General features: G+C 43.4%; 1 protein-coding gene across 1 annotated transcript in view; it reads right to left on the reverse strand.

Moving 5' to 3' along the window:
* Positions 1 to 3846: 3846 nt before the first annotated feature.
* LOC121582584 (breakpoint cluster region protein) overlaps positions 3847 to 17899 on the reverse strand; it is a 44281-nt gene continuing 30228 nt past the window's right edge. The window contains exons 15-22 of the mRNA XM_045225443.1: positions 17834 to 17899; positions 12830 to 12889; positions 11287 to 11396; positions 7412 to 7551; positions 6601 to 6735; positions 6406 to 6511; positions 5967 to 6129; positions 3847 to 5878 (exon numbers count right to left, since the gene is read on the reverse strand). The exon at positions 17834 to 17899 is cut by the window's right edge and continues 66 nt beyond it. Coding sequence (XP_045081378.1) covers positions 5789 to 5878; positions 5967 to 6129; positions 6406 to 6511; positions 6601 to 6735; positions 7412 to 7551; positions 11287 to 11396; positions 12830 to 12889; positions 17834 to 17899 — 870 coding nt within the window. The 3' untranslated portion in view covers positions 3847 to 5788. The remainder of the gene's footprint in view (positions 5879 to 5966; positions 6130 to 6405; positions 6512 to 6600; positions 6736 to 7411; positions 7552 to 11286; positions 11397 to 12829; positions 12890 to 17833) is intronic.

Below are 17899 nucleotides of genomic sequence, written 5' to 3' on the forward strand. Positions count from 1 at the left end.
CCAGAAGAAAATAAATCTAAATTGAAAAACAGGAAAAATGTACATTGTATTTTTTAGGGGATGACCAGCAAGTACCATCATTTTAGCTTCATTCTGTAACTAGAAAATGTGGAATAAAACACACATATTCCCAAGAAGATGTCAAAATATGGTTTCAGGTCATTTAAAATGCGTGTAATATTATAATAAACTATTGCCAGGCTCATGTCAACTTACAAGGACTGAAATAATGAATATTCATTCCACATACAGTATGCATACACTGAAATGCTAAAGTCATACATAGAGTAATATATTCCATATTTTTAGACTTTAAAACATTGTACACATATTTAGAATAATCTTATGTTGACATATATTACTTTTTTATGAAAGAGGCAGGGTAAGCGACTAGCCCTATGAAATCACACTGACAATCAATAACCAAGTTCTCTTTCAGTTGAAGCCTAATTATTCAACTGTTTTATTAATATGATTTATCCTAAATGTATTGCCCAAACTTTGATGAACATCACAATAAATAAACCTAAGAACCCAATGTCTCTAGTATGATACATACAGTACATATTGTACAAGCATAACACAAGGTTAGAGAGATTACTAATCTATATAAACTCAAATAACCTTAATCTTTCCTTGCAAAGATTTTCCAAACCACAGAAAATGTCCTAAAGCATCACAGTGGACAGTCTGGAGTAAACCCAAAAGGAACTGAAAGTGCAAGCCCCTCCAAAGTAGATTATGTACTGGATTAGTGACATGTTGATACATACAGTAGTTACAGTTAGGACAACAGATGGTTACAAACTGTTTGGCAGTTATTTGAAAAAACAAAGGACATCTTGCAAATGAACAATACACAGCATAACATAGAGCCTTGAGAGATATTATCTATATATGAGTCATATAACATGACAGTGAATTTTGAAAGTGTCCTCCTACAAGTATAGATACCACTTAGCTACTACTAATATAATTTCCTTCAGATGAGGGTATTCAACTCGGTAAATACAGTAGACTTCATTTTACACAGAACTGGAACAGAAAAGCTGAAAATGAGTTATTTTGCTATTGTTGACAGAGTGAGGGTTATTGACTAAGCATTTGTATGTCTGTCTCGTACGACTGCAAAAATGAATTGGGCTTAGTTTGGTATATAATATTCAGACGAGATCTCCCACACAGGCTAATAGTACCATGAATTGAGATACCAAAATCTACGGTCATGTATTAGTCTCAAAATATGTGCCATAATGACAGATCTGTTTTCTCAAAAGGCAAGGGAGACTACAGCAGCCCAGTAAGTCTCCTAACAGCAATTCCACTGACACATTGCAATCCACGACATACGTGCTGAATAAAAGCTATAATGCGGAGGCACAATGGAGCAGAGCAGTGCACGTTTAGCACTAATTATATAAATCAAAGAGATCCAAATGAATGGTGAATGCACTGCCTTTCTCTCTCATAACCAATGGCTTCCTCCAATGTGCAGTTATGTGTATGGGACATGTGAGGATATATTAGGACAAAATGTGTTATTAAAATTATGACTATGCTATTAACTGGAACTGATTTAGTTGATATGTTAACATATGGATAAGTCAGGATTTGAAACGTTATGTCTTAATTCTACTTTTTTTTTTATACAGCAAATTGTCCCATTATTTCATTTACTCCCTCACGCATGTGTGCGCATGAATGCTTGCATGCACAACCACACCCTCAGATGCCAGATCTTACACTAGCTACTGCCTAGTCAAAACTGCCAGAAATGTCTACGCTAACTTCAAAATGTATGAGTTCTTCATGAAATCTCAGTTCCGCAGACATTACTTGTTTAACAATTATCCAGCCAGAATGAAATATCATAACATATTTTAAGCTTGGTTTATCAAAACTAGAACACTTGTGGGTCACTAACATCCTGCTGCCCAATATAACAACAATACGTTTATGACAACACAGAGAAGAAAATAACTTTAATCAAACATGCCTGCATGTTAAATCAAGGTACTGAAATTAAAACCATACTAATATAATCTTCTCTTTTTTCCTTCTGAACAAATATTCTAAGAGCATTTTCTTTTCCAGGGCCCTTTGGTGGGTTACTATCAGGCAGACCAGGTGGGAGAAGAGCTTAAGGATGGGTGTAGAGGACAGTTAAAGACAGCTGTCCAGCCACCCTCATAAATATGGGTGAGAAAAAGATGTCACCTTCATTGAAAAGAGGATAAACAAGTAAAGTGCCTTGCAAAAGTATTCATCCCCCTTGGCGTTTGTCCTATTTTGTTGCATTACAACCTGTAATTTAAATTGATTTTTATTTGGATTTCATTTAATGGACATACACAAAATAGTCCAAATTTGTGAAGTGAAATGAAAAAAATAACTTGTTTCAAAAAATTCAAAAAAATAAATAACGGAAAAGTAGTGCGTGCATATGTATTCACCCCCTTTCCTATGAAGCCCCTAAATAAGATCTGGTGCAACCAATTACCTTCAGAAGTCACATAATTAGTTAAATAAAGTCCACCTGTGTGCAATCTAAGTGTCACATGATATGTCACATGATCTCAGTATATATATATATATATATATATATACCTGTTCTGAAAGGCCCCAGAGTCTGCAACACCACTAAGCAAGGGGCACCACCAAGCAAGCGGCACCCTGAAGACCAAGGAGCTCTCCAAACAGGTCAGGGACAAAGTTGTGGAGAAGTACAGATCAGCGTTGGGTTATAAAAAAATATCAGAAACTTTGAACATCCCACGGAGGACCATTAAATCCATTATTAAAAAATTGAAAGAATATGGCACCACAACAAACCTGCCAAGAGAGGGCCACCCACCAAAACTCACGGCCCAGGCAAGGAGGGCATTAATCAGAGAAGCAACAAAGAGACCAAAGATAACCCTGAAGGAGCTGCAAAGCTCCACAGCGGAGATTGGAGTATCTGTCCATAGGACCACTTTAAGCCGTACACTCCACAGAGCTGGGCTTTAAGGAAGAGTGGCCAGAAAAAAAACATAGCTTAAAGAAAAAAATAAGCAAACACGTTTGGTGTTCGCCAAAAGACATGTGGGAGACTCCCCAAACATATGGAAGAAGGTACTCTGGTCAGATGAGACTAAAATTGAGCTTTTTGGCCATCAAGGAAAACGCTATGTCTGGCGCAAACCCAACACCTTTCATCACCCCGAGAATACCATCCCCACAGTGAAGCATGGTGGTGGCAGCATCATGCTGTGGGGATGTTTTTCACCGGCAGGGACTGGGAAACTGGTCAGAATTGAAGGAATGATGGATGGCGCTAAATACAGGGAAATTCTTGAGGGAAACCTGTTTCAGTCTTCCATAGATTTGAGACTGGGACGGAGGTTCACCTTCCAGCTGGACAATGACCCTAAGCATACTGCTAAAGCAACACTCGAGTGGTTTAAGGGGAAACATTTAAATGTCTTAGAATGGCCTAGTCAAAGCCTAGACCTCAATCCAATTGAGAATCTGTGGTATGACTTAAAGAATGCTGTACACCAGCGGAACCCATCCAACTTGAAGGAGCTGGAGCAGTTTTGCCTTGAAGAATGGGCAAAAATCCCAGTGGCTGGATGTGCCAAGCTTATTGTTACGGATACAGGTATCCTGTGTGTGTTTTTCCTCTCCTTCTGCCCTAATCACAGGTGTCCTTTATGAATAGTTATGCACGCTCAAGTTTTCAGTTTTTTTTGTCTTATTTCTTGTTTTTTTCTAAACAAAAAATATTTTGCATCTTCAAAGTGGTAGGCATGTTGTGTAAATCAAATGGTACAAACTCCCCCAAAATCAATTTTAATTCCAGGTTGTAAGGCAACAAAATAGGAAAAATGCCAAGGGGGGGTGAATACTTTCGCAAGCCACTGTATTCCTTCATAAAATCAACAGAATGGTCCACTTTGGATAAAATGTAGAGCGCCCACAATTTAGCGCAACTTGTTTGAAACAGGTGAATTATCTTCATTTTCATGAGAATAACTGTATCCACCGACACAGTTGTAGAGAGGAAACATGTTATTGTTTTACTGTATACAACTAAATGTATTGTTTTGTATCCTACTTCAGTAACACATCAAGATTTCAGGGTGTGTGGTTGGGGACTGGGACACTCAGCTGATGAAGAGGGGTTGTGACATTTCTACAGTGGCATTCAAAGATGGAGTGATACCTTCATGATGGATAAATGGCTAACAATAGGCTGGACAAAACTGTAGTTATTCCCACAACAAGGCTACATCCTGGTTACATAGGCAGCATATGATCTCCCATCACCTCAGACTTCCAGGACTCAAGGCTGAAACCTAAACCACTTTCTTCATCAAATCAAAACAAACACATGTTGATTTCTGTTCCACCCAAAAAAATAAATTATGATCATAACAATGATTATTACACTGTTAAAATTAGTCAAATAAAAAAATTACAGCTTTATGATTATGTACATACTGTAAATACAATAGTTTTCTTTTATCCCAAACAACATATTATTTGGGCAAGATCTCCTATGTTACCATGACGAGGACATCTTCGGACCAAGGATATGAACGCAGACAAACTCCTATGTTAGAAAATATATTGCTTCCTGGGTATTTAAAGCTGAGGACTACTTGAAACACAAAGAACACAAATAGAGGGAATTGCTTTATGGTCCAAACTGTAGGTAGTCTTATTATAATCTATAGATAATCTGTTTCTGTCAACTGTTCCTTTTTCACAAATGCCTTTGTTGCAGTCTCCCTGTCTCTGCCTTTGTCCAAGGCTTGTTTACCTTGTAAACACTTTTTGTTGTTGTGAGTGTTGGATTCAAACGACACACAAACAGACTGGTGATACTGGCAGCTCTGGATGTTCCTCTTTAAAACTCTTCAGAGAACCCAGATGTTCCTTTTCCAAATAAATCTCTTAGTATTGTGGTACCAATGTATCATGTGTAAAACATACGGTTTGAATCTCTTCAGCAGTGGATTCAGACCTAACTCAACATTTGAAATGGCTAAACAAAACACTGTGCAGGCTCTTGCCTTGATAATTGTCCAAAACAAATATACTGTGTATACGATCCTCATCACGATTGGCTATTTCTGAAGAGGTATACAGTATAAAACTAAAACAATAAAAGCATTGAAGTGCTGCTTTGCCAGTATAAATCTTCAAACTAAATCAAGAAGAACTGAGAATGGCCTTCCACAACAAGATCTTAAAGGGGAGAAGCCCAAAACTGTGATGAGAAATCACAGAATCGGTGGTAAGTTACACAATGGCTGTTTTTCTGCCTACAAAGCAGGAGCCAATAGCAAAATAAAATAAAATAAACCTTGGACACTCTTTCCCCTACATGCTGATCAGACTCAAATGGAAGTGTTTCATTTGTGGTTGCAGCAGGCATGTTCAGTAGTGGCATTCATTCCGTACACAAGCTGTGGAGCTTCGACATGAGAGCGAAGAGACAGAGCGAGGAGAGGAGGATATGTTGCATCAGAGAGGCACAGTGTCACACTGGCTAATGGGTGTGATGTAATAATGTGTTATCTTCATCAGAAATGTGTGGTACAACAGAGGATTGGTGTCCACCCTCTTGTTCTCAGAGGGGGTGGTGGCGCCCTCTGCAGGGTATGTCCAGAATCAGTGCAGAATAAATCTCCTGCTGCAGTCACTCTCAGTAGCCTTCCCAAATGGACATACTGTACTGTAGACTCAGTTTGAGTCGACGTCTCGATCTCACCCTCGTGTGGGGAACCTGTGGAACCCTCTACACTTCGGTGGAGAAGAGGATGCTCTGACGCTTACTGTCCGGCGTGGGGATGGTCTCCAGCTGGAGGAAGTACAGCAACACCTGGACCTGGAGGGACAGACGGACAGTTAGAGGGACGTCAATACCAAAGAAGAGGGATGGGGAGAGGGAGAGATAGAGAGACTATATCGCCTACCTGTGACATGACCTCCAGGGACCAGCTGTCTCCCATGCTGATAGGCTGCGTGGGGTTGGTGGGGATCTTGCTGTCCTTCTCTGCAGGCCGCAGCAGGGTGGGGCCAAACACTGTGGCCAGGTTGTGGAGGGACATCTTGTTGATGCTCTCCTTGTCAGCCACCCTGTGGAGCGGGGAGAGACAGAGGGTGAATGGTGGTTCATGGTAATACACCAAGTGAAAGGACCTAATATTCACTGTATTACTCATTCAAAGAAAGAGTTTGGGATCTGCTTGTCTCTAAATGGCTGTGTTTGTCTGTACATAGCTCTATGTCTATGGTAGCTCTATGTCTGTGGTAGCTCTATGTCTGTGGTAGCTCTATGTCAGTGGTAGCTCTATGCCTGTGGTAGCTCTATGCCTGTGGTAGCTCTATGCCTGTGTGTCTGTCTGTGCGTACCTCTTCAAGTGATCGAGCAGGAAGAGGAATGTGACCAGGTTGGGTTCTGGCAGTGACAGCAGTAGATTCAGCATGCAGCTCTCTTTGGCAACGCTGTCAGACAGGGCTGCAGACAGAGAGACAGACATTCACACATGAACCTGAGTGCTAAGTTATACCATGATAATACTATAGGTATAAGTGCCTGTGACTGACCAATGCCTCCTGCAAAGTTGGGGTACAGGTCATCAGTGAAGAGGGGTTCTGGCAGTTCTCTGAAGTACAGCTTCAGAGTCCCGGCGATGGCATTCACATCCATTTCACTCATCATAACAGACACGTCTTTGTTGTCTGTGGGAAAGATGGCAACGCTCAGAAACACAGGTAGAAAGTGTAGCCATGGCAACAGAGGATGGGGAGACAGCCAGCCTCTGTCATTTCTGCCATTCACAAAAACACACTGCACTTCAGATCACTGGCAGAAAGACACTGGCTGAGGACGCAACATGCTCCCCAAAGCAAGCTGTAATTGTCATAATCAGAGAAATCACCACACACATACGTGCACACACAAATGCACACACACAAACACAAGTTCCCACACACACACACACACACACACACACAAACACACAAAATGCTAACACTAGCACACCCACACATAGGAATTAGTAAGCCTACACAAGAAAATAAACTGGGTTAAGCACCCAAACTTGACAATGTACCCATGATTCCAAAAAACGGAGCACCATAATCAGAAGTTCACCTAGGAACAGAGCAGGGTAAGACACATTGATTTTACAGTAGTCAGTCCAATAGACTTGAATTTGCAAAGGAGTGCACAGAGTGATGAAACCAGCCTGATCGCTGCATTCATTACTATATTTCACTTCACGTATCAAGGCTGGTTCCACCAAGCTACAGAAAGTCCACAGAGAGTATGCCATATGCTATACTGTAGCCTATTCCCACTTCCAGGGCTTTACTCAGAGGGGGAGCCAGGGGGAACTAAGGTCTTGGTACTCACTGGTGTCGAAGGCAGCCTTCAGGGCCTGGATGTCTGTAGCCACCCCTGAGACCCGGTAGATGCCCACCTCCTCCATCCCCCTCCGCTCAATCTCCTCCAGACACTGTCTGACGATATAGGGCACCTTGGAGTGCTCCCGTCTGGCATGGGGAAATACAGACACACACACACACACACACACACACACACAAACACACACACAGAGACACAGAGACACAGACACCATTAATGAATGGCTTACCATGGGGACACACACACACAGACTTACCGAAAGCTTTTTCTGTTGGATGCACAGTTGCACACTAATTGCATCTTTAGTTTTAATAGGTTCCAAAAACGTGTGAGCAATTATTAAAACAACAAAATACATTCCCACTGACAATAAGGTGTACTGCTGGCTGTCGCTGCATTGTTGTAGTATGTGAACCCAAAATATAAACACACATCAGCTGTGTACTTTATCATGTTTATTACTTTCATGGAGACAAAATGCACAACTACCGCTGTGTGTTTTGTTGTGAGTTCATGTACTACAACGCGCAGGTCGAGCTGGCACTGGCAGGCAGCTCTGTGTGGCCCAGTAGTGATGTTTGTTCTCTGTTGGTGTTATTGGTGGCATGTTGTCTCTACAGCCTTAATTGGCGATGCTGTTTAACCTTATTAGTCCGTTCGTTACTAGCAATCCTCATTAGCGTCACTCACCAACATTGGCAACAAACCTCAACTGCTCTCTCTCCATCTCTCTCCCACACTCCCCTCTGCCTGTCTGCCCACTATACCCAGAGCCTACTGCCCATAGTGACAGTGCCCGCTGCTGCCAACTGCCCTGTGGAGCATGCTGCCAGGCCATGCCAGGTGAGGCCAGGGGAACACTGAGGGACTGTCTGAGGATGGGCACACCGCCTGCCTGGTCTCCGCTCAGTGCCCCATGCCAGGGGCCATTAAAATATTTTCTCCATAGATAGACACTACCAAAGTATGCACCATAGGAACACTCAGAGTCTGCGTAGAGTAGAGGAGAGTAGTAATCTGTGATGGCTGTAGTCACAACCAATAATACTTACAAGACCATAAAAGACCACTACCACCTCTGTATATATCTAACTGCTGCAAAGAGGAGATCTTGTGGTGGAGGGGCATAGAAGGAAAAAAGGCATGTTAAGAGTAACACAGTTGTTTATATTGATTTAGGACTAAAGTACAACCACTCAAGATTCAAAGACTTACACAGTATATTCAGTATACATGAACTAAGTCAACCTGTGAGGTATTTCCCTCATTTACCCTAAGCAAGTATACTATACAGGTCTGTATTAGTGTGCTGTTTGTGTCTGGTATGATTCGAGACTAATTGTATGCCTAGGGCCTCAGAGCTTGTGTGTGTTTTCCAGTAGGAGGGATTAGACATCATAAGGCAGTTATAGGTCAGATATGAGGGCACTGTGCTATAGGCACTGGCTCCAGGGAACATACAGTATCTCTAATCAGATCCATCCATAGACCCGCTCCCTCCAGGCCCAGACAGTGTGTACAGTGTGTACAGTCTCTCTCTCTCTCTCTCTCTCTCTCTCTCTCTCTCTCTCTCTCTCTCTCTAATTCAATTTAAGGGCTTTATTGGCATGGGAAACATATGTTAACATTGCCAAAGCAAGCGAAGTAGATAATAAACAAAAGTGAAATAAACAATAAAAATTAACAGTAATTTCACCCAATAGATATGGGAGTTTATCAAAATTGGGTTTGTTTTCGATTTCTTTGTGGGTCTGTGTAATCTGAGTGAAATATGTGTCTCTAATATGGTCATACATTTGGCAGGAGGTTAGGAAGTGCAGCTCTGTTTCCACCTCATTTTGTGGGCAGTGTGCACATAGCCTGTCTTCTCTTGAGAGCCAGGTCTGCCTACGGCGGCCTTTCTCAATAGCAAGGCTATGCTCACTGAGTCTGTACATAGTCAAAGCTTTCCTTAAGTTTGGGTCAGTCACAGTGGTCAGGTATTCTGCCACTGTGTACTCTCTGTTTAGGGCCAAATAGCATTCTAGTTTGCACAGTTTTTTTGTAAATTCCTTCCAATGTGTCAAGTAATTATCTTTTTGTTTTCTCATGATTTGGTTGGGTCTAATTGTGTTGCTGTCTTGGGGCTATGTGGGGTCTGTTTGTGTTTGTGAACAGAGCCCCAGGACCAGCTTGCTTAGGGGACTCTTCTCCAGGTTCATCTCTCTGTAGGTGATGGCTTTGTTATGGAAGGTTTGGGAATCGCTTCCTTTTAGGTGGTTGTAGAATTTAACGGCTCTTTTCTGGATTTTGATAATTAGCGGGTATCGGCCTAATTCTGCTCTGCATGCATTATTTGGTGTTTTACGTTGTACACAGAGGATATTTTTTGCAGAATTCTGCATGTAGAGTCTCAATTTGGTGTTTGTCCCATTTTGTGAATTCTTGGTTGGTGAGTGGAACCCAGACCTCACAACCATAAAGGGCAATGGGTTCTATAACTGATTCAAGTATTTTTAGCCAGATCCTAATTGGTATGTCAAATTTGATATTCCTTTTGATGGAATAGAAGGCCCTTCTTGCCTTGTCTCTCAGATCGTTCACAGCTTTGTGGAAGTTACCTGTGGCACTGATGTGTAGGCCGAGGTATGTATAGTTTTTTGTGTGCTCTAGGGCAACGGTGTCTTGATGGAATTTGTATTTGTGGTCCTGGCAACTGGACCTTTTTTGGAACACCATTATTTTTGTCTTACTGAGATGTATTGTCAGGGACCAGGTCTGACAGAATCTGTGCAGAAGACCTAGGTGCTGCTTTAGGCCCTCCTTGGTTGGGGACAGAAGCACCAGATCATCAGCAAACAGTAGACATTTGACTTCAGATTCTAGTAGCGTGAGGCCGGGTGCTGCAGACTGTTCTAGTGCCCTCGCCAATTCGTTGATATATATGTTGAAGAGGGTGGGGCTTAAGCTGCATCCCTGTCTCACCCCACAGCCCTGTGGAAAGAAATGTGTGTGTTTTTTGCCAGTTTTAACCGCACACTTGTTGTTTGTGTACATGGATTTTATAATGTCGTATGTTTTTCCCCCAACACCACTTTCCATCAATTTGTATAGCAGTCCCTCATGCCAAATTGAGTCAAAAGCTTTTTTGAAATCAACAAAGCATGAGAAGGCTTTGCCTTTGTTTTGGTTTCTTTGTTTGTCAATTATGGTTTAAAGGGTGAATATGTGGTCTGTCGTACGGTAATTTGTTTTCACTGAGGAAATGTAAGAGTCTGCTGTTAATGAAAATGCAGAGGATTTTCCCAAGTTTGCTGTTGACGCATATCCCACGGTAGTTATTGGGGTCAAATTTGTCTCCACTTTTGTGGATTGGGGAGATCAGTCCTTGGTTCCAAATATTGGGAAAGATGCCAGAGCTAAGGATGATGATAAAGAGTTTACGTATAGCCATCTTCTCCCTCCTCCTTATAGCCAATTGGAATTTCTCTCTCTCTCTCTCTCTCTCTCTCTCTCTCTCTCTCTCTCTCTCTCTCTCTCTCTCTCTCTCTCTCTCTCTCTCTCTCTCTCTCTCTCTCTCTCTCTCTCTCTCTCTCTCTCTCTCTCTCTCTCTCTCTCTCTCTCTCTCTCTCTCTCTCTCTCTCTCTCTCTCTCTCTCTCTCTCTCTCTCTCTCTCTCTCTCTCCTTCTCTCTCTCCTATCTTCTCCCTCCTCCTTTCCCCAGAGAGATTCTCTGGCTCTTAGATTAGGCTGTCACATTCACTTTGGTCACTTGCAGTCACCAGCTGTGTTACAGCAGGCTTTCTGCATGGTTACTGTATAGATGGCCAGGTGGTTAAGGAGTGTGTTCAGGATATATTTATATGACGGGACTATTGAACTCACTTGGTCACCGTGGAGATCTTGATTCCGAACACGCCCATGGGTTTCCGTGACGGCATCCTCTTCAGACTAAACTCTCGGCTGGTAAATTTAATAGAAAGCTTTACCTCGATCTGGAGCAATGAGAGAATGGGTGAAATGACAGTTTAAACCAGTTTACAATGACAACAGATGGTTAGTGAGTAAAGATAAGAAGCAGATCAGTTAAGAATAGGAGTTAAGATAGGTACAGTGCCTTGCAAAAGTACTCATCCCCCTTGGCGTTTTTCCTATTTTGTTGCATTACAACCTCTAATTTAAATTGATTTTTATTTGGATTTCATGTAATGCACATACACAAAATAGTCCAAATTGGTGAAGTGAAATGAAAAAAATAACTTGTTTCAAAAAATTATATAAAATAAATAACGTATTCACCCCCTTTGCTATGAAGCCCCTAAATGAGACCTTCAGAAGTCACATAATTAGTTAAATAAAGTCCACCTGTGTGCAATCTAAGTGTCACATGATCTCAGTATATATACACCTGTTCTGAAAGGCCCCAGAGTCTGCAACACCACTAAGCAAGGGGCACCACCAAGAAAGCGGCACCATGAAAACCAAGGAGCTAAAAAAATATCTGAAACTTTGAACATCCCACGGAGCACCATTAAATCCATTATTAAAAAATGGAAAGAATATGGCACCACAACAAACCTGCCAAGAGAGGGCCGCCCACCAAAACTCACGAACATTAATCAGAGATGCAACAAAGAGACCAAAGATAACCCTGAAGGAGCTGCAAAGCTCCACAGCTGAGATTGGAGTATCAGTCCATAGGACCACTTTAAGCCGTACACTCCACAGAGCTGGGCTTTACGGAAGAGTGGCCAGAAAATAAACATTGCTTAAAGAATAAAATAAGCAAACACGTTTGGTGTTCGCCAAAAGGCATGTGGGAGACTCCCCAAACATATGGAAGAAGGTACTCTGGTCAGATGAGATTAAAATTGAGCTTTTTGTCCATCAAGGAAAAAGCTATGTCTGGCGCAAACCCAACACCTCTCATCACCCCGAGAACACCATCACCGTTTTTCATCGGCAGGGACTGGGAAACTGGTCAGAATTGAAGGAATGATGGATGGCGCTAAATACAGGGAAATTCTTGAGGGTAACCTGTTTCAGTCTTCCAGAGATGTGAGACTGGGACGGAGGTTCACCTTCCAGCAGGACAATGACCCTAAGCAAACTGCTAAAGCAACACTTGAGTGGTTTAAGGGTAAACATTTAAATGTCTTGGAATGGCCTAGTCAAAGCCCAGACCTCAATCCAATTGAGAATCTGTGGTATGACTTAAAGATTGCTGTACACCAGCGGAACCCATCCAACTTGAAGAATGGGCAAGAGACTTCCAGCTGTAATTGCTGTAAAAGGTGGCTCTACAAAGTATTGACTTTGGGGGGTGAATGCTAAGGGGGGTGAATACTTTCGCAAGCCACTGTAACAACCAACATTTATAGGATCACATGGCTTTTAACGGTGCTGACACACTAACACACACACTCACCCCGGTCATGGGGATGACTGTTCTCTGCCAGTCTTTGCCTTGGAGAGTCTGGGGGTCAAGCTGGAGGTAGCAAAACAGAACAGAATCCTTGGTTAGTATACCAATACACACAGGCACTAACAGACTTCTAAACACATATACAGACAAGAAAACACCAGCATTAGGCTACCTTATAATGCATCATCAATGCCCATTCCCCTCCCTGTATAAATTATTTGTTTCTGTCAAACTATTGGACATCAGTTGTCCTATCAGTGAGGGGGGTTACCTTGCGTCTCAGCAGGGCACTGCGTACACGCCTCCACAGCTTCGCCCCCCGCCCCTCGGTAGGTCGCCCCAGGCTGGAGACTGTCCCCTCTCCCTCTGCCTAGTGCCCTCCACTCTGACACTGCTGCAGAGTCTGGCCAACAGAGTGCAGGCCTTACCTTGTATCCCATCTCCTCCGTCCTCAACTACTTCACCTGTCATGGCTCTCTGTGTAGAGAGACTGACAAAGACTGACAAAGTCTCCAAACTAGTAAGATATTCTTTATCCAGTTGGCCTCAGTCTAGTGTGCATGTTCTGTGGTATGAGGGAGTTGGTGGTAGACGCTCCTATCAGGCCCATACTGCCCCTCCTTTTCGCCCTTCTCCTTCTCGCTTTTGTTCCTTTCTTTCTTTCTTTTCCTCCGTCAGTAGAGATGTAGTCTCAGTAGGTGTGTGTCCCTGTCTCTGCGTGTAGCCTAACTCAGCCCGGTCGATAATGATCCCCAGTGGTCCAGGAAAGCTCTGTTTCACCCTACACACACCTGCCACGCTCACTCTGAGGAGTGTGTGAGGATCACAAGCTAAAGTACGTCCTCATACACACAGGTGTGGATCGCGTTCCAGAACGACCCCTTCTTTCTGCACCTCTCTCTGTCTCCTCCCCTCTCTTCTGCATTATCCCCCCTCCTCCCTCTCTTCTCCTCTCTTCTCCATGAGTTACAGCTAATCCCTCTGCTTTAGTTAGTTTCAGTGTAAACTGTAAAATGCACCATCGCCCCAATTGCCTCCAGCCAAGCCCTGGATAACCCCACCAACCCCTCTCTTCACTGGGTGTCCCTGCTCCCCCCACTACACCCTGGCTAGCGAGCCCAGCCAAGCGCGCCACATTCCCACCCTCTATATGTGTGTTTGGATGAAAAGTTGATCTGAATCATCAGCTGGGGCTTTCATACTAAGCTAATCAGCTTTGGCAACGTGGCCTACTGCTGTGTGTGTTTCTGTGTGAACCGCCGGGGGACTTGGTCTCTCACCCATCATTTCGTATGAAGCCAGATAGAAGCTGTGTATTAGAAGACTACAGAGGAATGTAGCACATACATCAGAGGATGAGAGAACACAGTGATCCATAAGTAAACCATATTAATTAATTGACAGCACCATATTTTTGAACCACCATCACAGTTGAAATGGCAATTATCATCACAGTTACCATGGCAACCACTAGAGGGAGATGCATATCCACATCTAAGCAGTAAGCATTTCACGGTAAAGTCTACACCTGTTGTATTCGGCGCACGTGACAAATACAATTTGGTTTGATTGATATTGACAAACCAGAGAAAAACTCACAATCTGTCTCCACCAGACACACACACACACACACACACACACCTGTCCAAGTGGGGGATGAGGGAGGAGGAGGGGAACAGGGAACAGTACAGTCGTGGTCAAATGTTTTGAGAATGACACAAGTATTGGTCTTCACAAAGTTTGCTGCTCCAGTGTTATGAGATATTTTTGTCAGATGTTACTATGGTATACTGAAGTATAATTACAAGCATTCCAAAGTGTCAAAGGCTTTTATTGACAATTACATTAAGTTTATGCAAAGAGTCAATATTTGCAGTGTTGACCCTTCTTTTTCAAGACCTCTGCAATCCGCCCTGGCATGCTGTCAATTAACTTCTGGCCCACATCCTGACTGATGGCAGCCCATTCTTGCATAATCAATGCTTGGAGTTTGTCAGAATTTGTGGGTTTTTGTTTGTCCACCCGCCTCTTGAGGATCGACCACAAGTTCTCAATGGGATTAAGATCTGGGGAGTTTCCTGGCCATGGACCCAAAATGTTGATGTTTTGTTCCATCATGCTGGAAAAGGCATTGTTCGTCACCAAATTGTTCTTGGACTGTTGGGAGAAGTTGCTCTCGGAGGATGTGTTGGTACCATGGCAAGATGGTACCAAGGCCCCGTGTAGCTCAGTTGGTAGAGCATGGCGTTTGCAACGCCAGGGTTGTGGGTTCGATTCCCACGGGGGCCAGTATGAAAATGTTTTATGCACTCACTAACTGTAAGTCGCTCTGGATAAGAGCGTCTGCTAAATGACTAAAATGTAAAATGTAAATGTACCATTCTTTATTCATGGCTGTGTTCTTAGGCAAAATTGTGAGTGAGCCCACTCCCTTGGCTGAGAAGCAACCCCACACATGAATGGTCTCAGGATGCTTTACTGTTGGCATGACACAGGACTGATGGTAGCGCTCACCTTGTCTTCTCCGGACAAGGTGTTTTCCCAGATGCCCCAAACAATCGGAAAGGGGATTCATCAGAGAAAATGACTTTACCCCAGTCCTCAGCAGTCCAATCCCTGTACCTTTTGCAGAATATCAGTCTGTCCCTGATGTTTTTCCTGGAGAGAAGTGGCTTCTTTGCTGCCCTTCTTGACACCAGGCCATCCTCCAAAGGTCTTCGCCTCACTGTGCGTGCAGATGCACTCACACCTGCCTGCTGCCATTCCTGAGCAAGCGCTGCACTGGTGGTGCCCCGATCCCGCAGCTGAATCAACTTTAGGAGACGGTCCTGGCGCTTGCTGGACTTTCTTGGGCGCCCTGACGCCTTCTTCACAACAATTGAACCTCTCTCCTTGAAGTTCTTGATGATCCGATAAATGCTTGATTTAGGTGCAATCTTACTAGCAGCAATATCTTTGCCTGTGAAGCCCTTTTTGTGGAAAGCAATGATGACGGCACGTGTTTGTCAGTAGCTGAGTGTAGATGCGGTGAGGAAATCAAGCGCAGGAAACACGGGCGTTCGTCAACAGACTTTAGTTAACAAAATGCAGCACCAAACAGGCGAACAGCCAACCCAACCGGGAGGCAAAATACAAATTACGCACAACACACACAGTGCGTAAAATGAAGATAGCGCACACAGTGCGGACTCTCGGAAAACAACAAACACGAGAGTAATACAAAAAGAGCAACAGCTTGACAATAAACAATACCACATAACACCTGCCCCCACACACGAAAACTAAATAGGCAACCAAATCAAACACTAACAAGGGACAGGTGTACAAGCAGACAAAACCAAACAAACATGAAACATAGAATGGTGGCAGCTAGTACTCCGGGGACGACGACCGCCGAAGCCTGCCCGAACAAGGAGGAGGAGCAGCCTCGGCCGAAACCGTGACAGTGTTTCCTTGCAGGTAACCATGGTTAACAGAGGAAGAACAATGATTTCAAGCCACACCCTCCTTTTAAAGCTTCCAGTCTGTTATTCTAACTCAATCAGCATGACAGAGTGATCTCCAGCCTTGTCCTCGTCAACACTCTCACCTGTGTTAACGAGAGAATCACTGACATGTGGCGCAGTGGTCTAAGGCACTGCATCGCAGTGCTACCTGTGCCACTAGAGATCCGGCCGCGACCGGGAGACCCATGGGGCGGCGCACAATTGGCCCAGCGTCGTCCAGGGTAGGGGAGAGAATGGCCGGCAGGGATGTAGCTCAGTTGGTAGAGCATGTCATTTGCAACGCCAGGATTGTGGGTTCGATTCCCACGGGGGGCCAGTATGAAAACAAAATATATATAAATAAAAAATAAATAATGTATGCACTCACTAACTGTAAGTCGCTCTGGATAAGAGCGTCTGCTAAATGACTAAAATGTAAAACATTTAATGATGGCAGCTGGTCCTTTTGTGGCAGGGCTGAAATGCAGTGGAAATGTTTTTGGGGGATTAAGTTCATTGTCATGGAAAAGAGTGACTTTTCAATTACTTGCAATTCATCTGATCACTCTTCATGATATTCTGGAGTATATGCAAATTGCCATCATCAAAACTGAGGCAGCAGACTTTGTGAAAATTAGTATTTGTGTCATTCTCAAAACTTTTGACCATGACTGTACACCCCCCCAGGACGTGGACCAGATCAAAGCAGAGGCTCCATGGCTTTACTCACCTGCCTTTCCTTGAAACATGAAGGTCTATGTACACAAAGCATACTAGGCCCTATCCAACACTCCATCCCTAAACACCCACATGCAAAAACAGATGTGGTTGCATGCACACACACGTGTGCGCGCACACACACACACACCAGATCTGGTTGCCCTTGGGTCAGACTCATCAGAAGCACATTATATTTACAGGAAGAACACATTAATTATGGACCCTGATTCAACCACAGTCAGGCTGGGCTGATACTTTACCCTCTAACATACATTTATCAAAGCAAAAAATAAAATAAAATAAAAAAGCAAAGAAGAGCAGTTCACTCAAATCATAGCTCCTGATCATGACCCGATCCAGGTGTTGTCCTCGGTCTCTCTACAGCTTTTCACAGGTTATTGGATCAACTATCTGGCTATGAAGCGCAGTTGGGTGACTAGAGCTAGTCAGGGATATTTACCTATTAGATACCTTTTTGCAGGTTCTAAGTCAGAACTGTACACATCTAATCACTGTAGAAAGTCTATCCTACTACTCACATAATTAGATAATTCATTCATCAAATCAGCTGAGCACTCAGCAGTGTCTAGTCCACATTACATTTACATTTTAGTCATTTAGCAGACGCTCTTATCCAGAGCGACTTACAGTTAGTGAGTGCATACATTTTCTTTCATACTTGGACATTCAGACCACAATCTCACCACACTGTCATAACCATAACGTCATCAGGCTATGTCACTATGGTGAGGTAACAGCGTGACGGTGGTGACTCAGAGAGGTGGTGAAGGTGATGACGTACCGGGATCTGTCCTTTGCCAATGATGCGGTCGGTGCTGTCTCCGTCCTCTTTGTTCTGCTTGGTCTT

The sequence above is a fragment of the Coregonus clupeaformis genome, chromosome 15 (assembly GCF_020615455.1).
Source record: "Coregonus clupeaformis isolate EN_2021a chromosome 15, ASM2061545v1, whole genome shotgun sequence".
Classification (NCBI taxonomy): Eukaryota; Metazoa; Chordata; class Actinopteri; order Salmoniformes; family Salmonidae; genus Coregonus; species Coregonus clupeaformis.